The sequence below is a fragment of the Alligator sinensis genome, unplaced genomic scaffold, assembly GCF_000455745.1.
Source record: "Alligator sinensis unplaced genomic scaffold, ASM45574v1 scaffold277_1, whole genome shotgun sequence".
Taxonomy (NCBI): Eukaryota; Metazoa; Chordata; order Crocodylia; family Alligatoridae; genus Alligator; species Alligator sinensis.
The window spans coordinates 3,549,599-3,575,966 of record NW_005841899.1 but is presented as its reverse complement, the minus strand read 5'-3'; the positions used below and the strand labels follow the sequence as shown (position 1 = coordinate 3,575,966).

The 26,368-nt window shown below is 40.9% G+C and overlaps 1 protein-coding gene across 1 annotated transcript in view; it reads right to left on the bottom strand.

The window, feature by feature from the left end:
- The window catches only part of THSD7B (thrombospondin type 1 domain containing 7B), a 685,311-nt gene that overhangs the window by 382,335 nt on the left and 276,608 nt on the right, over positions 1 to 26,368 (bottom strand). The window contains exons 6-7 of the mRNA XM_025197580.1: positions 22,196 to 22,351; positions 20,085 to 20,282 (exon numbers count right to left, since the gene is read on the bottom strand). Coding sequence (XP_025053365.1) covers positions 20,085 to 20,282; positions 22,196 to 22,351 — 354 coding nt within the window. The remainder of the gene's footprint in view (positions 1 to 20,084; positions 20,283 to 22,195; positions 22,352 to 26,368) is intronic.

Sequence of the window (26,368 nt, the reverse complement as noted above, 5' to 3'; positions counted from 1 at the left end):
GTGGCAGGGCACGTGGCGGGGTGGGTGTGTGGGTGTGTGTGGGAGGGGTGGCTGGCTGTATGTGTGTGTGCCGTCTGGCTGGGTGGGTGGTTGTGTGTGTGTATGTGGCATGTGGCTGTGTGTATGTGGCATGTATTACCTTTCCGCTATGTGTTCTTGGGGAATCCTGGCACAGTACACAGCCTGTCTGACTCACAAAGGACTCACCCCCTCCCCACCTCTGCCTGAACAAGAACTGGTTAGAGGAAGGACTTACAAAAGACAATAAAGATGTCATGGGAGACGCATCTAAAGCTCTCCAGACAAGGGTGACGAGTAAAGCAACTCCCCTGGTCTCATTTGCATCCGAGATGCAACCGGGTGACAATTCAGTTAAATGGGAGATGGGACAGGCATGCACCTTCATTAGCATTCAGGGCAGAGAACAGAGATTCCAAGGCAAGGACCACACTGAATTCTGGGATGAGAGAAGCAGGGGAGTACGGCATGATGGGGGATCCCTGCTCTAAATGTTAATCAACCAATATCTACACACACCCAGCTCAGCATTTATCACACCAATTCTAGTAATGACTCCTTTATTGGTACCCAAAGCACTGGATCTGCCTGTCTGTATTGTGAGTTCCCTCAGAGTAATGCCACCCATAGCCAGGAATGATCAGTTCCTAATATCCAGCGCAAGAGCCATTGTTTACCCCAAACAAACCTAGTGTTCACCCTTGAGCCATTGTTAGTTCTTTACAAAAACCCCTCCACAAGCTCAAGTTTCTGTCCTGGTGCTTGGATTCAAAATCTGCACCAGTACCACTCCTTTTCTGCCTGGAATCTCTTCATTAATCCTGCTGAGGGCTCACCTGTCTGCAAGCTCCAACAAACACCTGGGAACCTCGACTGGTTCAAGCTTCACTGAGTGGTGAGACCCCAACTCTTTCTCTCTGACTCCAGGAACCTAACTTCTGCTTCCTTACTCCAGGCACAGCTTTCTAACCCCGACTTTTTCTCTCTTACCCCAGGCACAGCCTTCTAAATTGAACTTTTGCTGATCACTCTCTCTCTGACTCCAGAAACTGGAGTTTTACTCTTTTGCTCCAGGCACAGCTTTCTAAACCTGACTTTTGTTAATCAAATTTGAGCTAGGCTTCCCCCAAATACCTAATTGAAACTATGTAATATTGTCACTGTTTTATTTTGTCCCTCTTCTATGTCTATTACTGCTGGTATCATCATAAGTTCATATACCTGGCAATAAATAACTTTTATGGTCAAGCTGGTTGCTATTCTCTCTCTCTGAACCTCACTTACTTTTCCTTCCTCTTGTCCTCCCCATTTGTTCTGCAGCAACACTTCTTTTACCTAAGCCAAAGATTCCTGTCATGCCCAAAACTATGGTGGGGTCTGCTCATCGAGGGGGTTACTACTAGGACCACAATGACAAGAGACTGGGGACGTGCTGAGTTTTGAGGTGCATGAGGGTATCAGCTGAAAGTGCTGATCGGACCCAGCCTGCTCAGATGTACTCTGTTAGTGTGTGTGTATGTGAGTCTAACTGCAATTATAAATGCACCTCAAAACTCAGCACGACCCCAGTCTCTTGTCATTGATTCAGCAGTATCCCTGCTGAAATAAGGGATGAACTGAGTTCAAAGCACGTGAGGGTGTCAGCCTGTCAATGCTGAATAGTCCGGCCTGGCTCAGGTGTGTCCTGTTAATCTGTGCGTCTATGTGTGCATATGTGTTTGACTGATTTGGTGGTTGGAGGAACCCAGCCTCATTGAGCCTGAGTCCTGCAAGATAGCTCCATTGTGGATGAGGACTTGCAGAAGGGAGAGATACATCTCCGTATAGAAACACAAGTAACACAAGCAGCACATTGATAGAATGGGCACACCCCAAAGTGATGGACAAATCTGGTAACACATGTGGCTGGGTGTGTGTATGGCGTGTGGCTGCGTGTGTGTGGCATGTGGTTGCGTGTGTGTGGTGTGTGAGGCTGGGTGGGTGGGTTGGTGTGGCTGGCTGGGTGTGGTTATGTGTGTGTTTGAGGTGTGGGGGGGTGAGAGTGGGGGGGAAGAGAGGGTGCGGAGTGGTGGGTGCTGGCACTCCGTTCCCACAGCCCACCCATCATTCTTGCTGGGTACTTTGCTAGTCTTTTTCATACTTGTCATCTACCCAATACTTAATCATTTAAGTGGAGCTGAAAAAGTATGCATTTATATATCCCTCCTGTAAAATAAGTGTTCACTAACTTGCTTCAAAAAATTAGAACTCTATGGATGTGCGAAGTTATATTTAGTTTAAACACAGCTGAAAGGGTATTTTATGCTGCATGCTCTGTTTCAGTGAGTAAAATGAGCATTGCTATTGGCATTTACAGATATGTTTCTTTGTTTCATATGAAAGCAATGCAGGATAGCATCTAAAATCCATTCTGAAGGACAAAAGATCTATTTTAAGTTTTCTTTTTCAGATTAAAAGAACTACCCAAGGTTTCCAGCTCTGCTATAAAAAAAAACAGTAAATGAAGGATTTTTATAGTCTGATAATTAAAAGGATAAAAAAGAAGACTATTATGAACAAAATTTCTCTGACCAGCCAAAATGGGCTTTAGGCACTTCTTGAATGAGTAATTAATAATGATGTGGTAGTCTAAGAGAGATGTTGTAGTCATGGTGGTCCTGAAATTGAGAGGCAAGGATTTCTCAGGGAGATACCATTCATCGGACCAACTTATTGTTGGGATAGAGTTTGACAAGCTTTCAAATGCAATACTTGATGAAGAATGTCTTGCATTCAAAAGCTTGTCTAATTATCCCAACAGCATAGTTGGTCCAATAAAAGATATCACCCTAAGAAATCCCTGCCTCCCACATAATTAGCATCAATACATTCTGAACTAGACAAAGGCACAAATATAAATCTTTCCACCCTGTGATTTAAAATCTACAGCTCCAGTGTAACAGACCTGCAGGTCACTCAAACACATCATGCTCTTTAGATAACCTTTATCATAAATACAGATCAACTTATGTCAAACTTATTTCATAACATTTAATATAAGAAAGGGCAGTACCAGAACTTGTTGTAATGTGTGATATTTGGTACTCAAAAATGCATCTCAAGCTGTTCTTTTAAATCTACATACTCTACAAACTGGTTTCGGCAGTCACTGCTCCCACTGATTTCAGTGGGAGTTGCACCCAACGTTGCTACAGATGAAATTGCTTTTCCCCTTATACACCATTACATCAGCTGAGACTATCTCATAGATTCATAAAAGTAGGGTCGGAGGGGACCTGAGCAGATCATCTAATCCAACCCCCTGCCCTGGGCAAGAATGAATACAGGGCTCATATGACCCCTACTAAGGTTAAGCTCAAATGACCCCAGCTAGGTAGTTATCAAGCCTCTGTTTAAAGACCCCTAACGTAGGAGCCAGCACCACTTCCCTTGGAAGCTGGTTCCAATATCTAAGTATTTAAAAAGTAACTCTGTTTAGTTGGGAGCCCTAAGCTACATTAGAGATTTACTAAGGTGACTTACAACCTTGTTTTTCTCTGAAGAGCTGTGGTGATGTGCCTCAGCTCTCATATGATAGTCTTCTGAGGTATTGCAGCGCAAGAAGTGCAGTCTTCATAGGGCACTTTTACACAAGCTCAGGGGGTGGGCGGTAAAAAGAATCAAACCAAAATGTTGAGTTTGGGCTGTCAGTTCAAGGCTGCAAGCAAACCTTTTTCCATTTTCCACTGTTAAGTATCTCGCCTCCATATTTTGATGTGACATGCCCAACTTCAAGACACACACCTACTACCTGATATTTATGCAAGTGTAGTAGCTGCATTAATTATTTATAGCCCTTCTGAATTTCTTTCTGGGCAAGTAAACCATATGTTTTCCTGGGCTCTTATGTGAGTAAAGACTATTAAAATCTTCAAAAGCTAAAAATGTTTATATTAGAATATCATACCAATGCTCTCATTTTACAGCACCTTACCTGTCAGAAGGCTGATTTTTATTTCCTTTTCTAGACATCAATTTCAGTCTACAACTAGGAGGGCTGAATTTATATATTCACTTCAGTTCATGATGGTATCTATTCTACCATCATCTGTGCAATCAGTCATCCATGACTCCACCAAACCCAAGCAATACAGAATCCGTATCTTGACTTTTTGATAGTTCCAGGAATAACTACAATATATTTACAATATGATTAATTTTACTAAGCCAAGGCTTGATGAAACTAATCAAAGTCATTTACTCCACTTCTACAATACTCGAAAAGAGCAGTCTCAGAAGCTAGAAACATTCACCTGTCCAGCACTGTAAGTCCTGCTTTGTCATATGACTTTGGGGTCTTTGTCATTCATAGTCTTTGGGGTTTACTCCAGGTACTCTCTCAGAAGTCAGAGGAAAAAAGAACACAATCCTCCACTGTCTCTTCCTCTTCAGAATTATGGGATAAGTGTTAGAAAGGAGGGGAAAAGCGGTGGTGTTGATGTGGGTTAGCTATGTCCACTATTCACTGGTTTAATACACTTTTAAAAATGCAATTTAAAATTATCAACAAATTAGCAAGTAGCTGTTTAAACAGAGATGCTGTTCAATATTTACAGTCCAAGTTATGATTCAGGGTTAGCTAAAATTACTCCAAATCATTCAGAAACAATATTTCTGCATTAACTGGGCTAAAGGCATCAACAATTTATGCTTGACTATTTTATTGCTTCAATAATTTGAAGCATCCAAATTTATATCCTTCTGGCAGGTAAAAAATGTGATGAACAACAAAGAATTCCATCTGTTTACTGACAAGACAGCACTCCCTTTCAGGATCTTATTGCCAGCAATCAATAGTTCTGTATTTACCCAAATCTAAGACAATTTTGAATGTAAGATTATCCCCAGTAATTACATTATATACATGCAAAATTATGAATGTTATAATTTTCCATGTATACAATGTAATTATTGGAGGATCATCTTAAATTTGCCATCTCTACTGCTGCAGTGAGGAAAGCAGTGGGGGCTGAGGAGTGGAGAAAGCAGCAGTGCGTGGTAAGCTGGCTGCCCCTTGCCCCCCTGTTCCATTTGCCTCCTCCCAATACCTGTGCCCCCCAGCACCTGCACCCTTACCAACTGCCCCCTTCCACCTGTCCCTCTCTGCCACCTACCTGCCCCTAGTGCCTGACCTTCAGCCACTTGTCCTTTGACTCCTCCATCTGCCATCGTTTACCCTATATGGTGGCTCTGACTCCAGCTCTGGCTCACGGCACAGAGCACATGGAGACTCTAGTCCCAGCCAGGTAGCAGCAGCAGCAGCAGCATCAGTTCCAGCCCTCACCTTGGGCCTCAGTTAGGGCTCACACCCGGAGCCAGAGCCAGAGTGAGAGCAAGAGCTGGAGCTGCAGTAGCTCCCCTGCCACTGTGCCATCTCCCCTGTGCTCCCCTTGGGCTGCACGCCATGCAGTCTCACCTATGCCCCCACCACATGGTCTTCCCTGTCCCCCCTCAATCCACCATGTGGACCACACCACATGGTTTTCTGTGCCCCATCCTATATGGTTTCTCCCCCTTGCATTCCTCCCTCCTGCACTGCACGGCTCCCTCCATGTACTGCGCAGTCTCCCCCTGCTCCTTGACCAAACCACCCAGTCTCCTTCACCCCATATCCCATAATCTGTCTCATGGTGTACCTCACCTCCTATACTGTGTGGTCTCCCCTGGGTCAGAGCCAAAGCCAGAGCTACAGCAGCCCCTGGAGCCACACCAGCTGCCTGCCCTGGGCAATACTCAAAACCAAGACAAGACTTTGTGCCCTCCCCCCCACCATTTAATGGGGGAAAAGATGATCTTGAATTTGAGTAATATAGTGTATGTTGGGAATAGTGAATACACAGCAAATTCAATGAAAGCTGTGCTGTTCAGGGGTATAGGGAGTAAGCATAAACACCAGGATATTTGGGGTAGGGGTCTACCACTTTGGGGAAGGGGAGGTTGAATTAGGAACATCTGACAACTTAAAAGTATTCATTTCTGGTTTCTTTCCTGGGTGACATCAGGAGGGGGCAGTGGCATGAATTAATTCAACCTTCTTCCAATTGAAAAAGTCCAAAAAACTTCTCTAGTTTAAATTTACACAGTCTCAACTGTCCTGTGCATGAATAATCCATACAGTGGAGAACATGATTTTAATCAGGAAAGACTCCCAACTGATACTTCTGCTGTGTTAATGTTGATACAATGCAAACAAGATCAATAAAGCATAGATCACTATACCCTACTTGAGTCTCAGTGGTTTAAAGCAGTTCCTCCTTTAAGCACACAACAGGTCTTGGTCCCATGTCTTACAGCTATAACAATTCTCTGCATTTTACTCTCATTTATCCCTTATTATTTAAAGTTGCAGTTCTTCATCTGCCCTCCCCAGTGAGCTCAATTTATAAGAAGATCTGGAAATAAGCACCTCTAAAGAGAAAATTATATGCTCTGCTCCCTACTTTAAGGTTAGATCAAAGATTGCTCCATTTGCATGTTACACAGATATTTAACTTTACTACCAAAATAATTTATTTCATCATTCAGTTTCTAAGAGGAAAAATGATTGAAAAGTAAGATTATGTGGTTCTTATTTATAGGATAAACAGGAATCTAGACATATCGCTCATTCATAAGATTTAAGAGTTTAGCTTGCCATATGCCAGAAAAGAATACATTTAAAACTGACTTTCAATAAATTTAACAGAATAAATTAAGTTTTCTAAGAAATTAAACAGAACTTGCAACTTTGTACCCTATCAATAGCCCATTATAGATCGGAGAACTCAAAAAGAACTCTCTACTATTTTAATAAGGGTTAGATCTTTGCAGAGATTCATATTAAATCAGAACCTTTAGTAAAGCTGTTAGTTACATGGATCAAAGCATGGATAAAACATTGCACTTCCAGTATCTGTTATTTGAGAATCCCAATACACTTTTAAAGGCTTGCAAAAATTAGTTTCAATTTCTTCCAGTTACAAAAGCTAAGCACATACTTTTAGTCTAAATTAATTATGCTGGATTAATTATAGATAACAAGAATAAAAGCAAAATCTCCACAAGGGTGCAAGTCTCTGGGAAGTTTCTCCTAAGCTTAACATGCATCACAGGCCGCCTCTGTGAATAACCATCTTTCGAGATAGAAAGATGCAATACACACAAAATAAAGGTATATAGTTTCATAACTAAATACAGCACAGTATTGTAGCCCAGTCTCTGGCCTTTTAGTATTGCAGAGCATTGGTTTCAAGAGCTGGCAGAAACAATGCAGGATCTTAAAAGAAACCACTTTGATTACTGAACTCCTGTTCATTTCCCACTTGAATTGCAACAGGATTTCAAGTGGCTTCTCTGTCAATAGAGCGGTTTGAACAGAGCTAGTTGGTATAGCTGCAGTACTTAAAAACAAAACACAACAAAACAAAAAAGCAAGAAAGAATTTGTTTTGGATCTGAAAGGATTTTTATTCAAAATAAAATATTTATTATGAGGCTAACCTAAAATATTTTGTTTAGGCTGAATCAAAGAGGATATTTAACCTTCCTTTTTTCTCTTTAATTTTTTTTAATCTCTTTTTAAAAATAGGTTGTTTGAATCTAAAGTGCTAAAGAAAATGCATAGGGTTCATTTAGAAAAAGTTGAACTATAATATTTCATTTAGAAAAAAAGTTGAAACAAAGTATACTTGTTTTTCCAAAACAATTCCTTAAATTCAACCCCGATTCGTGAATAGCTGTTGGTTGCCCCTCCAAAAAGCATTTTTAGAGGGACTCTCCAAGATAAATTTGCCTAGCTGTAGACAAGAACCTCAAGAGTGCAGTAGCAATGCGGAGTGCCAGATAACCACGAAGCGTGGTCAGTTATGAGATCACTGGCTTGTGACGTGTCTGCAGAGTTGGAGGGCAGATGCTGGAGTCATGTTTGCATCCAAGAGAAAGGGAACAAAAAGGGGCAATTCAGAGCTGGCTTAGGTAGGGGCCCAGCTCCTGAGTCAGAGTCTCTGATTTCATTCACATGATTTAAAATTTTGTTGTTGTTGTTAGTAAAATATTTTTGCCCCCCTTGTGGTTGAGGAAAAAAAGCTGTCCCTAACCTAACCCAAACAACTGATGCAATGCCACTTATTGGTCTCTATAGGTAGCTAGGATTAAGAAGGGCAAACTGCTACAGACATTTCAATACAGTGTTAACTCCAGGATCCAATGTTGGGGGGAGAGGAGGGTCAGTAAGCAGGGGATCACCAACACCATCCTCAGAGACAACTCTTTGTAAGGCATGGGACAGGAAGGAACCTGTATGACACTAACATTGCCTGCAACTGTAAATGAGGGAAAAGATTGCTGTTCATGGCAGCAGTGGTTGAGCTAAACAGGCCAGGCTGTACATGCCTGGATTACCTTAATCTAGCCATAACCACAACAAACTGGGGGGAGGGGGACAATAATATCAAGATGTAACCAGCATGTTATGAATTTAAGTCTGCTCATCCTTAAGCTATCAAAGCAAACAAGTGTGATTCAAATGCCTTCCTGACAAGTTCCAGGTTCCAAGAATACTAAGACTGAACTAGTTATTATAAAAAAAAAATCCATTATTCAACGTTTAAGAAATAAACACTTAATAATTTTCTTGTTTTGCATGCATCTAGCATTCATCACCCCCTGTACCTACTCCTAAGTCTGCCTTTAAAATGTTAGGGTTAAAAGACAAGAAAATAAGTTTAATGAACCCAAAGTAACACTCTGTTGAAACAGCAATAATGATTCATTTTTCACACAGCAAGAATTGATTTTCATACATGTTCTTTCCTTTTGTTTGTACAGACCCATATCTATCACGGCTAAGGTTCACTGTGTTGACATCCGCTATAATTACAGCTGGATCTATGTATGCTAACTTCCTTTGCTTAAACTATTATGGCAACTTGAAGCCAGCAGGTTTTTGTTTCCATTAAAGCCACATGTAATGGTGTTCTGTCACTGTGACAGGAAGGGCAGCAACATGCTCTATTTCTAGCTCATTTTCTTTTCAAAGTTAGGGAGACTAAATAGCCCTTTTTGACTTATCAGGATCCAGGTAGGAAGGGATCAGATGGAGCCTATAAATGGCTGATAGTGCTCAGTTGAAGAGGTGGACTCTCAAGAAAGACCCTGGAACTGAAAGGAGTTGGCATCAGAAAAGGAGGTGCCTCTGGGGACCTGTAGTCTTCTTTGGATAATTTGTGTAACTTTGTGTTTTTATTCGATAATAAACTCTGCCCTAAAGGAAAAGGTGTGGAGAGTACCAGCCTAAATAATCAGGCTTCAAAGTTTCAAATATCCTTAATTTTAAATGATGTTGACTTAATTGCATGTAGTAGCTGGAAACTGGGTAAAACAGCATTAAAGCAGAAAAAACAGTGAGATATGCTTGCTTTCTAAAGTACAATGGCTAGACTTACTGATTTCTTTTAATTTATGTCAAAAGGCTCCTTTTTCTTTTTGATCACTTAGACATTTACTTTGGTCCACTATCACTAAGTAATCTTCTTTTGTTATTAATGTTGTCTTTTGTTCAGGATTGGACCATTAAAAATCAAATTAAATGACTGACCCCGAATTACAGCACAGTATAATGCTGACTCACAGAACACCAGTATGCTTCAGAAAAAAAAAAAAATCATGAACAATTTAGAGACATTGTTGATAGCAAGCATTCAGTCCACAGGATTGTAAAAAAAAAACAACGTATATTCTAATTCTCATTAATGCTTGAAAAATTGATAGCTAGTTACTTGTATGACCCATATTAATTATACTCTAAACACTCTGTATATCCTTTTAAATATGTACGTGACCAAAAATTTGAGCGGTTCCTGTTTGTTCACAGGCTACATTCAATATAATATGTATTTCTTAAAATCACACTCCAGCTCTCCTCTTTACCATTCATATTGCTTTAATGTGTTTATGCCTGCTACTTTTACATGGCTCAATATAAATGGGAAAAGTAATAATAACTAAGACGGCTCCCCCAGTTCTCCATTGGAGTAATAACTCTAGACATACTTAAGTTCAATCTTAATTCTTTTTCTTGACATCTAATTGACTGACAGAAATACACAAATGTGATCTTCTGGTTGAAATGACCCTTTAACATACTAGATGACAGACTGATCTTGTTTCCACTCTGGATCACAACCCTGAGTGCTCGTCTAACTATAGAATTGTATATTCACTCTCAGCAAACATCTTCAGCGTACACACTGTTACCGGAGAATAAAAGGAGCACAACACAAGGGGGATGATTAATGCCTAGAGCAATGGTGCTCCATCTTTTGGCTCCTTGGGCTGGATAAGTGGCATGAGACCAGTCCATTGAGCCAGATCAGATCTCACATGCCAAAATCAGGTCCAACGCTCTCTCTACCTGGCCTCTCCCACCCTGCTCAGCTCCATGCTGCTCTGCGCCATCCTAATCAGCTTCACAATGTCCCACTCAGACCAGTGACCTCCTGATTAGTGCCACACGCTCAATCTAGCATGTAGGACCATGCTAGTCTGCCCATGGGCCTCTCCTCAGGTCCAGAAATTTGACAGCAGAGAAGAGGCAGTTAGCTGTTACCGTTCCCCCACTACCAAATTTTTGGACCCAGGGACAGCCTTGAGGGCCAGATAATATGGCTCCAAGCACTGGATTTGGGCCATAGGCCAGTGTTTGAGCAGCCTGAGTCTAGAATGATTTGAATACTTACAAACAAAAATTGTACTAATATTTATTTGTGTTTTTAAACAAGAACAAGAGTATTCATGGTTTATCAGTAATCCAGTAATAGGATCGGTAATATTTTATAGGTATAAATAAAGACTAGGATCCATAGTATTTTATAGGTCTAAATAAAAAGCTTCAGGAATTTCTCAGAAACTGAGGATTATTCACAGAAATTACCTACTAAGCAATTTCAAACATCAAATTTGAGAAAATCGTAAGTAGCTCGAAAAAAAGTTGTGAACCAAAAAAAAAAGAGAAAGATGTCAAATAAATTATCTGTTAGGAATTATATGCCCAGCTGTGCCAACTAAGGATACAATTAGATAATTTAATCCTCCGCATTTTAACATATCTTTTCTTTGTTACCTGTACTTCACTGACTTCCCCAGAGTATCTTTTTGCACTCTATAGCTGGATCCAGGTGTGCAGGCATGTGTGGTTTGTGGTGCCACAAACCTCTTTGTGATGCCACAAACTGCACAGTTGGCATGCTAAAACATGCTGCTCTGCAAATTTGCAATACAGGGGCAAAATGTGCTACCAAGAAATCCTGGTACCAAGAAAAAAAATGCCATGCAAAAAGCAGCATGGCACATAGCACAGGACCATGCACGGGCAGATGCAGAGGCTCAGTCCTCCTAGGAGACATTCTGGCTGCCGGCCAGAGCGTCTCCCCTCCTCTAGTTCTGCCCAGCTCCTCCAGCACTCCAGGAGTTGGGAGGAGTGGGGAAACGGTAGTTTCCCTAAAGCAGGGTAGTTTGCCCCACACCAAAGCACTTGGCCAGGGGCATGCACAGCGTCAAAAAGTAGCAGCCCAAACTTTTTTTGTCACTGCAACCGCATGCCCCTGCATGTGGGGACATGCCCTATAATCTTATACTAAAGTGTCCTGCTAGAAGTGATTAAATATGTCTACTTATTGGAACATTTTATTTGACCAAATTACCTTGTATTATTCCCTGTGCGTTCCATAGAAAATTTATTTTCTGCTTTTTTTTTTTTTTTTTTATATTTTAATCTATATTCCCATAGAATGGAAGAGCCCCCTTATGGCCCCATTATACTAAACACACTTCAAGTGCACAGTGCCTGTCCTGAACAGAACCAAGGAGGTGATAATTCCCCTCTATCGGGCGCTGGTCAGACCGCAGTTGGAGTCCTGCGTGCAATTCTGGGCGCCGCACTTCAAGAGGGATGTGGATAACCTGGAGAGGGTCCAGAGAAGGGCCACTCGTATGGTTAAGGGCTTGCAGGCCAAGCCCTATGAGGAGAGACTGGGGCACCTGGACCTCTTCAGCCTCTGCAAGAGAAGGTTGAGAGGCGACCTTGTGGCTGCCTATAAGTTCATCACGGGGGCACAGAAGGAAATTGGTGAGGCTTTACTCACCAAGGCGCCCCTGGGGGTTACAAGAAATAATGGCCACAAGCTAGCAGAGATGACTTAGACTCTCTTAGGTCTCTTAGGTCTCTCTTAGCAGAGACCAGATTTAGACTGGACATTAGGAAGAACTTCTTCACAGTTCGAGTGGCCAAGGTCTGGAACGGGCTCCCAAGGGAGGTGGTGCTCTCCCCTACTCTGGGGGTCTTCAAGAGAAGGTTAGATAGGCATCTGGCTGGGGTCATCTAGACTCTTTCCTGCCTATGCAGGGGGTCGGACTCGATGATCTATTGAAGTCCTTTCTGACCCTAACATCTATGAATCTATGTAGAGCCCTAAATCTAAAATGTGGGATACCAGGTATATGCAGACAGACAAGGGGAAAACAACATAATGACAGGATTATGAACTTTGTAATTTTTCTGCAATTTTTATATAAATGAGCTACTGGACAAATTGTAAATTATGGACTCTGGCTGTTAGATGAAAAATCTCCATGGATATCCTTAGTTATGGAAGTACTAAACTTGGGTTACATGCCTAGCTTCAATCAGGAGTAATGGATTACGAAGAGGGGAAAAAAAAACCCACTCCTAGTTGTCTAGTTTAATTACACAAGAAAAACAGTGGAATGAGCACAATTGAAATTGATATGTATACTTTAAGAAAAGATACTGCTTGGGGAAAGAAGTCTTAAAAGAAATTTTGGACTCTTAACAAACACCAGCGAAACAGCCGTTTGTTCTGGTTCTATCTATATCCATGACTACTTATCATGACTGGCTATGTTCAGAAAGGAAAGAAAGTTATAAAGTTATAAACACTGAAATTTAATATATATAGTTCACAGCTACAGCTGTAATGAAAGTGAAATATTGACTATTTTTTCTTTAATAGAATTCTAAAGATGCAAACACTTGAGAATAGATATTTGGACACATTTGCCACTCCAGCAAACATAAATGAACATTATTGTGATTTTTTTGTTAACCAGGCAAAGACTGATAGAATAGCTTCTCTGAACCTTTAAGGAAACCTAAACAGACATATTATAATAATGAAAGGAGAATTTCATGGGATCTGAGTACTCTCTACATTCTCTTTTCCTTTCACAATCTGAACTTGGTTTTTAAGAACATACTACATTCATTAAGGAAATAGGGTTTGGTTTTGTAACATTACATGGTCCAAATAACTTATTCTGTCTCTTCTGTAAATTAGCCATCCTGGAGGATTAGTCAGTGCTGAATATTGATGTACTTTGGGGCTTTTGATGGGAATATTAGATAGTACATTGCCATCAGCAGACTAGACAAGCAACTGGATTTCAAGATACGGTGGTGGATTATACAGCAGCTGCTGAAACTAACGAAAGCATCAGCGTGTAAAACAGCTACCCCAAAGGTTTGTATCAAGGCAATTATATAAGCAGTTCTTTGAACAGATACAGAAGTCTGTAAGCACTAAGTACTAACACTGTTCTTATTCTGTTGAATCCAAGCCTAGTGTATCCTATGATTTTTCACAACTTCCTATCAGAGGTCAATTATTAGGAATGTGCAAAGCGGGCCCTATTCAATTTGGATTTGGATTCGGCCCAAACCGGGACAGTGATTTGATAAGTTGATTCGGATCACTGTCCCCGATTCAATTTGGCTGAATCCGAATCTGAAGATTCGATGCTGATTCAGACATAGACACAGCTTTAAATGTTTTCTCTACATACCTCAGGTTACCAGCGCGGCTTATGAATGCTGCGATGCTGGGGCGCATGGAGCATCCAATAGGCATGCGGGGATGGTCCTCCACGTGCTCAGTGGCAAGCCCAGAAGTGGACTGGAAGTACTTCCAGTCCACTTCTAGGTCCGCCGGAGAGTGCGCAGCCTCCCTCCCCTGCCCCCCATATTCCCCCGGCTCAGCGATGGGCCACAAGGGGACCCCTGCTGCCCGCCCCCCCCGGCCCAGGAGCTACCAGTCACCAAGCCAGGGGTGGGCACAGGGCGTGGCGCACTCCCCAGTGGACCTGGAAGTGGACTGGAAGTGCCTCTGGTCCAATTCTGGGTCTGCTGCTGAGTGTGCTGGGGCGCCCCCCATGACTCTGTGGGATGCTCTATGCACTCCAACATCACAGCATTCACAAGACATCTGGTACCTAAAGGTATGTAGAAAAAACATTTAAGCTATTTCTATATCTGAATCACTGAATCTTTCTAAATCTCTCTGAATTGACTGAAGAGATTAAAGGGTCCTCTGATACGATTCAGATTCAGAGATTCAGCCACCGAATTGGGCTGTCTCTGCCGTATCAAATCAGGAACCAAAGCTTTGCACATCCCTATCAATTATAGCTCCATATAGATCAGTGGTTCTCAACCTTTTTAAGCTCCAGGTAGCTCCCGATAGATTCAAGGCACCCCTTAATAAGACTTAAGGCACCTCTCAGAAAACACCAGCTCTTAGTTTTCACTCATTTTTTGACTACAGAAAAATAAAAGAGCAACTCCTTTGTGGAAAAACCCCCAGAAAGACCACAACAGATCAGACAGTTTTTAACACTGTTTATTCCTATTTGAAGTCTCTGGGTTTATCTTTTGAATCCTGTTTGCACACCTAACCGTGCTAACCATGGCACCCTTGGAAGGATATCAAGGCATCTTAGGGTGCCACAGCACATAGCTTAATAATCACTGATAAGAACGCTTACAAACTAGTGGCATTGTTTATGAAATTAATATACCAAATCTCTCGGTTTTTACTCAGAAAAATATCTTATTTATTTTTGTCTTACAAAGCACTGTGAAAGGGCTGAATTTGATGGCCAAAGCAATTAATTGTATTAACTTGATTGTACAAGTACAAACAAACTGATTTTTTCAGCTTTGCTTCTAGGACTAAAGTGTATATTTCTATTTTTTTCTATAGAAAAAAATTTCTATATTTTTTAGAGGCATTTTAAAATAGCATTCACAAATGTTGCCAACCTGTCAAGTGAACAGGATATGCTTTGTGAAATGTCCCAAATTAGGATTGGACAAATGAAACAAATGTTCCCTTACAATAACAATAAAGAAATCCCCAGCTGAAATTCATAGGGACTTTTATGCTACACTTCCAATGCTGGAAGAAAAACTTCAATCACTTTCCCACTAGACATTCAGATTTTTTTTCATTGTGAAGCAAACTATAACTGGAAAAGCACTCTGCCCATCTAAAAGAAAAAACTGTCAGAAACAAACAAAAAAAAAAGAATAAGAAAAAAAAACCCACCTCCAACATTACTCATCATGAACTAGAAGATGAGCTGAGTGACTGAATGTGAAAGGACTATTATGAGATTTCCAATATCCTGTTGAATAACAGGTTGGCAGACATGCCGCAACATCATCACATCTCAGTAAGCACTACAGAAGAACGTATGGAAATGATCAGCCATTAATCAGGCTTAAAGATATTGTATGTTCCTCTGAGTTAAGTGGACACATGGCTACGACTCCGATCCTGCTCAAAAGATGCATGGAGATGGAGCTCTATGCTATTGTTGCTTTATCTAAACAATAAGGGCTCCCTACCAGTACTAGGATCTACCTGTACCTATGTAATTGCAGAATTATGCCCAAATTATGGTCATATCAACAAGAACACCATATAAAAGAATTCTGAGATATGCCGTGACTCCACCAGAGCTGTCAATTTACAGCAGCAGAAGATTTTGACTTCTGTTTCAAACCACATCTACCTTCCTACATCTTTTAAAAGACACTCACTCTTCAGGGCTAGGGCAGAAGTTACATATAAACCGGTTTAAGTGATCAGAAACTGGTTTGAACCTTTAACAGAACAGAAGTTCAGTGCACATAAACCAGTTTCAAAATGGCTGAAAGTGGTTTAAGATAAACCTGGTTGAATGTAGTATCAGACTTAACTGATTTAGATCAAATCAGTTCATGGAAATTCTGTCCCAGACCCTTTCCTGGTTTAAGTTAAATCAGAGACGCCCAGCACCCCAGCATGCTTTTCAGCCCTGGGTTGGGCTATCTGCTCCAGAGAGCAAGGCTGGCCCTGCCCCTCTCCTCCTTAGCCAGAGCTCTGTGTGGATGAGAAAGAGATGGAAACTACAGCCAGAAGACAGTAGCATCTGCCTGGATGCCCCCTGCCCCCCACCCCTCAACCTCTCACTGTTCAAGCAGGGATCCCCCACCTCTCTCAAAGCATGGACCCCAGCAGCATAGACCACAGCCAGCATCTAGTCATGGTCACACCACTCCCATGGTAGCTAAAGCAGAGAGGTATCTGTGTGTGGGGGTGTCTCCAATTTCACTGGAACAAAGGCAGACAGAACAGTGTCTGCTTACGGCTTTTTGGAGCTAATCAACAGGTCACCTGGTAATGTCCCACTGCCGTTCCTTAAAAATGCTTTGCAAAAAGCTGTTTCGTAAGAGCCTGAACTAATGAGAGAGGCTTTGTTTCTTGATGGGCTGATAAGCTTTGTGTTCTGATGAGCTCTCTGCTGGCTTGCTTCAAGCCTGTAATCTGTCAGTGTTCAACAGGGGGCAGGGAGAGGTGTGAGAAGTGACCTGGTCTGCAATGAATGCAGTGCCTGTCAGTTTGAAGCAGACAGTATGAAGAAGCAGGGAGAGGGAGACTGAAAAGCTCAGTATCATCAACAGATGCATGCAGTCCACACAAGCAGTCCTGCCCCCCCCCACTTTTGCCTCAGAGTGCTAGCTGAGGGCCAGGGTCTGGCAACACTCCTGTTCCTTGAGCAGCCAGCAGGGGAAAAAGCTTGGTGAGGGCTGCTCCCCCTCCAGGCAGACCCTGGTTGAGGATTGTGCAACAGGGTGGGGGTCTAAACCCCTTCCTAATCATAGTGTCCTGGCATGGCCTGGCCATGCCCCCCACCCCTCAGCTCAGCACTGAAAAAGAGAAGGGAGATCTCGCTCTAGTGCTCCCCAGCTTCTAGCTTGAGCCACAGAAGGCATGTGCCTGCATTTCCTAAATCAAAAGCGAGTGTCTATCCACTTGCAAATAGGGTGGCCATCATAGAGGACATTGTGGTTGTCCTCTGTCCTCTACTGATACAAAACCTGATGCCTTTATGTCCTCTACTTTTCTCTTCTAGAGAAAAATAGAGGACATCAAGGCATCGGGTTTCATATCAATAGAGGACAGAGTAGCAGAAAACCAGAATGTCCTCTATGATGGCCACCCTACTTGCAAATAGGTTCAATCTCTTCAAGTTAGACTAACCTGCAAAGATTTAATCACTTCAGGCTCAGGCTTTTTGAATGTCTGTCCCTAGCCCAGAAGAACAATCACTGAAATTTAATTGTCTATCAGATGCTAATACACCCTAACTCACAAACTATTTTTAAGCACTTGCCAGGTATCCCAACATGTTATTACTTAGAACTGTTTCCTGGAATGATTTTATGCACCATACAATAGAGGAAATCTCTCCATGTCAGCTATAACATTAAACTGGTAACTCCTACTCTTTTGCTGCTTTTGAGATGATAGCCAACTCAGTGTGTCACTGTGATTATGGGCTAGATTTTACGTAATAGAATCTAGAGATCTGACAACGCTGAGCTTATCAACAATGATGAAATTTTGAGCTATGTTTCAAACCATGTATGAGAAATAAAATCCTATTTCCTGTTTGTAAAGTTCATATAAAAACATACTTACTCATTATTAACAATCTGTAAACTCAATACACTGTAGGTCTCAAACCACTGCCAACCAAGTACAGTATTACTCAGCACAGTCTTTTCATTTATATAACATCAGATTCTTATAGTCTAATTAATTTTGGTGGCACCACTAGGCTTTCCTCAGTATGCAGTTGTTATAAGGAGAAAAGTAGTCATAATGTCTTGTAAAAGAACTTAGCATTAGTTTAGTGGAAATGCAGACACTCTGAGTCTCCTACCCTTGCATAATTTATGGAAAAAGTCCTATTAAAGTTATTTAGTACTTCACAGATACTAAAAAAAAAAAAGTAACGGAAACATTCTGGCAGAATCAGGCCATAAATATAAAGTTATTAACAAGATATGAGCCCTGGGTGGAGTACAATGATAGTTATAACAGCAAAAAATCTTTTTATTTTAATCAGATTGTAACAACTGGGGTGCTCATTTTCAGGGGTGTCTTCCAAACCTAATCCTCTCTCTGCTGTCTGCCGCTTGACCACTGTAAATAAGCTGAGATTTGCCACTGGGCCAGCTTCCTAATACAATGACTAGGGCCTGGTTTAAATTGCAAGACAAGCCTGTAGTGTGGTGGCAAATTTAACCTTGACGTTCCCCCATGTGCTTCTTTCCCCCTTCCACCACTGATCAGCAGAGGGGCCCCATCCTCCCCTGCCACTTGCTGCTTGCTCCTGATGGTCAGGAGGTGAAAACTGCAGTTTTAAATATGCATAAAACAGCAGGAGGCAAAAACCAAGGCATATTTAAAACTGATGGGGCTCCTTTATCAATCAGTGGCAGGGGGGTACGCAGAGGGAACTACAAAGGAACTGCTGTGCTGCATGGGCCCACGATTTAAATCAGGCTGTACCAATGACCCTTAGCTCCATCTATCTCATCTAGGATTTACCAGTTCTAGCACAGGAGATCCTGACAGATTAACAAATCACACTTGGATGTGGTTTGTGTAAAATTAATATGGGTTCTCCCCTGGCATAGGAGTGATCAGCCTGTATTGCAAATTGCTCCAAAATCACCCTTGCCAGAGACAATCAGTCAGGTGTAAAAAATGGCAAAAAGAATTAGTACATAAAAAAGAGAAATCAGAAAGGCAGTACTCATATATTAGAACAGACAGAGATATGACAACAAAAAATGTAAGACCATGGTATGAGCTTACCCTTCACTTTCCCTTAAAATGCAGCTTCTGCTTCTGAGCCCCATCAGCTTGTACTACCCAGCTTCAGCCACCTGGGGGACTAAGTACTCAAACCCCATGAATCCTTAGACAACCACTTCTCTCTCAAGGCATGCCTTAAATACTTTCACCTTATCCATTCATCTACATTCTTCTACTCAGTTCTCAGGAAGCATGTGCGTATTACATAGATAACTGCCCCAGATACGCATGTTTGTCAGGTCAGGTGTCATTCCCGATCCAATTATATGTGGGAAATTTTTACATCCTGTCAGACATGTAGACCGTTAATCCAATATCCTTAGCTATCAATTATTCCAGAGAGATACAGTCTCTCTTGCATTCTGCTCAAAGGTGACAGATATCAGTCTCTGAAGGTATTTTTTTTCTGACTAAAGGCTTTTCCCTTTAAAGTGTAAACCAAGTTTGGTTGGACATCTGAAGAGATCCGGTGTCTCCACATGTGATCTGACGTGCCCGGTGCTGCATCACATGCATTTGTATAAACAGCGAAATGCGCATCAGCGCTGAGAAAATGGTGGCAGTGCACTTTTGAACAAAAACACCTTAGATGTGTTTTAGTTCAAAAGCATGTCGCCGGCATTTTCTCAGCGCTGACATGCATTTTGCCATTTATACAAATGCATGTACTGCAGTGCCAGGCACTTTTTAAAAAATGGCAAAATTATAATTATAGTCTAACCCAGGGTGGCCAATCCACAGAACATGTAGACATGTATAGCCTCTGTGTGTCATGCATGCCAAAAATGTTAGTCCCTACTGCCCTAAATCATGACTCATGCAGACTAAGAATGATAATACTGAAGATGGGTTAACATTGGTTATAATCAGAGACTAAACACTACATTAGAAAATCTAATCTAAATATAGACTTAATTCCAATATTTGGGTTTCATACACATTTCAATAAAGAGACACCAGTCTCAGCAACTCTCCTCTAGTGGAAATAAATTTGAAAAGAAGGCACAAAACAAGTATTTTAGATGATAAATTTACCGCCACCTACCTTCACTGTTCTTACATACAGCCTTCACTATGCGATTCCCATGCCCACATCTTCCATGATCAGGTACACACATGCCCTCTGAAATGGCCCACTGATAACACATTGGGTCTTCACAAGGAATAGATTCTATTACATGTGGACAGCCCCCAGAAGTACCAACGGGCTCTGCAACAACATGCCTTTTTCTCGTTCTAAAGCCTAGAAAAAACAGAAACTGGATTAACTAAGCAGGTTTATAACAATTTTAAGTAACATGTTTCACTAGCAAAAGAAAACGTGTGGAATTGAGCAGCACTTCAAAACAGTATCCTGCACAAAAACTGTGAAACAATAATAATATCTGAGAGCCAGATTTGGCAAACCCCACAGGCTTCACACAGGCAGTTCAGTAGTCTTTAAAAATGACAGAATTTAGCTCTTTGTGCTCATATTTCTGCCTGCTGGGTAAAGAATACCAGGAGCACTGATTCTTATCCAAATACAGAGACATAGAAAATAGAAAACACATTTCATGGTGATAATATTGTTTAAGCAAAAAAAGATAATAAAGAAAAAATTAATAAATTCAAAATCTAAATTGCAGCTAACCTATTTCTGGAAATCAGAAATTGAAAACACTGATTTTGTGGTACAGAAGTTAATTTTACTGAGGAATAATCATTCTGCTTGAGATTCTTTGAAATGTCATCCTAATAAACCGAGAGATTCACATCTAAATTGTTAATAAGTACTGATTACATAATTTGCTTCCTTTTGCATACAATCAAAAATCATCTATATAAAATAGCAGGGAAATTATTCAATAATTGTCTTTCATCATCGAATCGGTTTGAATGTGACAAGCACAGAGTATACAGCCAGTGTATTTACTATAGTCTGTAGCCATAATACAGTGAGTAGTGATCTTATCAGGTCTCAGACTCAGAATTGGATAGAGTAGATCAAAGCTTGAATGAAGAACCTTTCAGGAAAACTGTAGCAAATTCAGGCAGGTGGGCGATTCAGAAAGAAGAATTTCTTCTCCAACATACTAAAACAATGTCACTGGTAAGGTGGAGGCGGGGTTCGGGTTTTTTCTTTCCTCTTTTTTTTTTTTTTTTTTTTTCTGACAGTTTTCCTTTTTTTTTTTTTTTTTTTTATTTCTGACAGTTTTCCTTTTTTTTTCTTTTTTTTTTAAAAAGACATTGGTTCAGTCCTACTGGTGGCCACACAGTCTTTAAAAAATCAGTGGCCGTAAAAACAGAAAGACTATAACTGCACACTGGGTCAGACCACACATCCATCTAACTCAGTATCCTATATCTCACAGTGGCCAAGTATGGATGGAAGGGGAAAAAATACTTACGCAGGGCCTATCCTGACTGATCTGTCCTCTTCTCCCCTTCCCTTACAGCTTCCAACATTTAGAGGCCTAGGAAGTCCTTATGTGGCGATTGCTGTCCTATTATCATGTTCAATATCCAGTGATGCACCTCTAAGAGTTGCAGCACAGAATCCAAAATCTAGTGGCAAGTGGAGCTGAGATACATTTCAACTATCTTTGCATCTTCCTACTCCTAGGCAGTTCTAGGGGGTGAAGCGGTCTCCAGCATAAATGTAGACTCATTTGCTCTGTGAATTGCACCAGGCTGCCACATGAGTGGTGGCACCATCCACAGTGGTACATGCTGCAGCCTTGGCCCTGAACCTCAAGCTTTCAAGCTTCTCCAACCCCACTTCCCCCATCCCACACTTCATTTTGATGGGGTTGCCAGAAAGCAACCTGACAACAGAACACAGCTCTTTTGCCAGAGGCATCTTCCTCAAGGTATTACTTGAGGCATATTCATCAGGTTTAAAACCCTTTTATGCCAACTATAGCGCAACAAAGTGGTTATAGTGGGGGGTAAGAATCTCACCCAGATTATTCAAGAATAGTTGCATAAAACATCAAAAGCCATGTTCCCCCCTAGGACGCAGCTTACACAAAATGACTTCAACAGGAACTCCTTTTGCCTTCAGATGTGGAATTTCACCCAACTGCTTTTATATTCATATCATAGCATGCTTTCATTTATTTTAATTCAGACAACTGCAGTCTCTAGCATATGAAGGAAATAATTAAAATGTACCTTTTTTTCCTAGGTGATCCTGGCAGTTTTCATGAACACAAGGTCCCCACACAGACCAAGCAGAAACCAGGCACTCAGAAGGACATGGGACAGTGCACAGCTGGGAGGCAGAGGGAGCAAGGCCAGGGCACAACTTCTTGTCATCAGGTTTGGTGACTACAAAGAAAAACAATTCAAACTGTAGCATCAGTCTTACAAAAAGCTTCTGAACTGGCTATTGGCATTTTTTTCTAGCACCACACCACTATCCGGTGCCTATCAGGAGCCTAACCAAAAACAAATGGCTTCCAAATCTAAAGTTTATATTCAAAGGCTCTGCTTCAGCAAAGCATTTAAACATACCCAACTCAGGGAGGTACTTCAGCACATGCTTAACTGCTTTGCTGAAAAGGACAGTCCTGTTGAATCAAGGTGAATTCTTCCTTTCACTAAAAATGAAAAAGCCTTAATTCAGCAGATCAGCAACCTGCAGACACTCAAGTCAAATCTGCCTACTTTAGACAGGAAATGCATTTTTATCATCTCTTACTCCTATTAGCACTAAAAAGCTCAGCGATGATTAATTAAATTAACCTTAGGCTAACAGATCACCGCATTGATTTAACTAAATTTCTATTTATAGACCAAGTGTTGCCCTCATTCACAACATCACTAGTAACACAGGTCTCAGTCTCTAAGACTATGTCATGGATTAACAGCACAACTGAAAACTAGGAAGCACTCTCATAGAGCTGGATATAATTAAGATTTGGCATAATACTAGATCTATTTACATACAATTTCAATTAAAGTGGTAGCAACAAATTTTGTAATTTTTGTTCTTACACATTTGTAGGGTTAGCAAATAAGTAGTCTGCTATACGTATAAGACATACACATCCATGTTTACTCTTGTATATTCAATTTATCAATAAAATTGTCTTGAAAAATTCAAAACTACATGGATGAGTGACACAAAAAATCATTTTCTAGTATCCAAAAACAATCAAAATTAGGAGCAATCTTTGTGCTTATATTAAACATCACCTTGAAAAGATATTTACCCTTTTATTATGGAGATTTCTATTATAAGCTAATTTGTCTTGCATTATGCCGGGGCTTTTTTTTAAGGGAGAAGGCAGTACAATCTTTATCTTCAATATCTATGTAATATTGCATTTCAATTACATTAGGGGTTAAATGTGGCTCTCCGTCTAGAGAAATCAATATCAAAGCAGTCTTTCAAAAGACAAAGATTTGTTTGAGTTTATTCTGTTCTGGCATTACAAAAGTTCATCATTTTTATGGCTGCTGAATTTCCTACCTCATTTTCTTATTTTTAATGTTTGTTTTAAGTGTGCTTCCATGCATGAAACCGACTTGAAAAGGATTTTCACAAAGTACGGTATTCTACTCCATATGCAATAGCAACGATTTCTTTATTATTGCCTGATTGTCCACAATTTCTGGCTTACAGGAACACACAATTTTGAGCATATTTTGCAGTCTTCAGTGCCAAGAGTCCCAGCAAACATTATGCACTAGGCTGTCTCATGCTAGTACTGCAAATTCAGATATAGAAACAATAACCTTGCCTGGGATTCTATCTCTGGGGCTCATGAGTTATACACTGCTTGCTCTTCAGGCACTCTACAATAAAACTACTATTAAATGGTAATAGCTGAAATTTAATTCAAAACTAATGAAAGATACTACTTATGTAAAAAGACTGGTCTCTGAATGACTTTTGAGAAACAATATTGCCTTTGACATATTCATTTAGAGACTACACCAAGTTGGCAGGAAACCAATTCACCTTCCTGCTAAAGTAAATAGACCTTTTCTAGAGATTGTAGAAGTCAAATGACACAAAGAGTAAGATAAATATTAGAGTTTTAAGCATAAGGCTATTTTCTATCAAGAGGCCTCATGCATTGCTTAATACACCCTTCAGCATTACACATTGCCAAGTAATTTATCATTTTTTGTAACTCACTGGCAGAAATGAAAGTAAATCAGTTTTATGGCATATACTCAATTTAAAGAATTAAGTCACATACAATTACATTCTAACTATGAGTTTCATTTACAGTATGTTGTGTGTTTTTAGTTTTATTTTTAAAGACAATAAAGTAACAATCTGTTAAATTTAGCGTGAGCAAATATAACTGGTAAAAATACCTGCATGAATTAGAAAATTATCAGATTAAGCATGGTCAAATGTCAAAGGCTTCTAAATTTGTGCCAATATACACATATCACAGAGACCAGAAACCTCATTGATTTCAGAAATAAAATCTAACTAAGAAAAGAGAGAAGAACAGGCTGCATCAATGCATGCATCTTAATGGATATGAGTCATTCTGGCAAACCAATGGGACTTGGCAAAGCACTGATTCCATTGCCTCTGTGAAGACCAGAGGAACACTAATAGAAAACTGATGTCTCAGAAGAGCTCCATCAGTTGACAAGCCAACTGATCGGTAACCTGAAACCATAAAGCTCCATCACTTGCTCTAGGAAGGAATTTATCTGTTGGCCTGGTCTGAGCTCCTGACCCCATTTTCACCTCCCAGCTTTACTCTTACTCTTGTGACTGTGTACATATATACATTATTACTCAAAAACTATAGTAGCAAGAAGAAAGTAGGGAAGGGTTCTGCAGTTGGGCAGGAGGAGGATGAGTAACTATAACTCCTAAAAAGAGATGCATTCCAGACCCATTGTAGTCACCCATTTGGGGACCCCACCTCCTCCAGGTGGAACTATGTGGTTCAAGCACTCAGAACAGATTTCTCAGTTGCATCCTTCCTATTAACCAACTATATTAATGAACAGGCCTAAATACTCATTACTTCTGGAAGCCCTTAACCTCCAGGGAATTGTGCCTGGTGAGCTGCTTAAAGTGATTCTAAGACAGCGCATCTGTACGACATGTTTACTGTGCAGTAGATTAATTAGCTATGCAGTAAAAGTTTCCGCATCTATACATGCACCCCTGCTAGGCTGGTGTAAACTAATTTACTCTGCAGCAGGACAGTACTTATAAATACAAGTACTACCCTGCTGTGGAGTAAAAAAACTTCACAGCAGCACATGCGTAGATGCTGCGGCTGGGGCACAAGGGTGCTTCAGTGCAAGGGCTGCCTGCTGCTTAGCCCCACACTGAAGCACCCTCGTGCCTCAGCCAGACGCTCCACAACACATTTAGCCGGGAGGGGGAATGGGGGGAGAGTAGCCCCTGGCTGGCAGGCTGACTCCTTCCCAGGCTCCCTGCCAGCCGGGGCTGCTGTGACCCAGCTCAACGTGATGCTCTTCTGGGTGCACGTTCAAATGACATGCCCAGGAGCAATAAACTCCAGAGTAAAAAGCCCCGGTTTACTGCTTCATATTAATTGTATGTGTAGATGCACTGAGACAGCCTCTAAGAACAAAGCATTATTTATTCATTCAAAGATATGTATTCTGAATATTAAGGGTTAAAATAATGGCTATTACCACACCCCATAACCTTTCCTTGCTCACTTTTATAAGCTACTTTCCGCTCATTTTTCTAGGATGGGAGAAGCAGGCCACCTAGGTGCTTCCATGGCCCCTATCTTTTTTTCGACGTCTGGGAAGCTTTTACTTCCTTCTCTTGTTCACCATCTTTAAGAGATTTAGCTTCTAGTCTCAGCTCCAAGAAAGGTAAACTTTCCCATATCAGTTGGACCTAAGCTTGAAGCTATTCCCCAATTAATAGCCAACCCACTGTTTCCTCAAGGATCCTTAGCAATTTTATTTAATGCCGTTTTACTTCAGTTTTCACAAAAAGGGCCAGCTACCAGATAATGTGTGCTATAGGACGCAGAGATAGGGAAGGAGACAAACATCCTAGCGTAATGATAGCACAGATTATTAATTACTTAGAGAAGCTAGATGCTTTCAAGTCAGCAGGGCCAGATGGGATGCACTGAAGGGTACCAAAAGAATTGGATGAGGTAATTTCAGAGACATTGGTTATGCTTTTTAAGAACTTGTGGAGGTTGCATGAGGTCCCATATGACTGAAAGAGGACAAATATAATGCCCATCTTTAAGAACAGAGACTGGGGAATGACTGGCTAGGCTGCAAAACTGCAGAGAAGGACCCAGGAAGTATCGTGGACCATAAGCGGAAAAAAGCCAACAGTGTGCTCTTGTTGCAAAAAAAAAG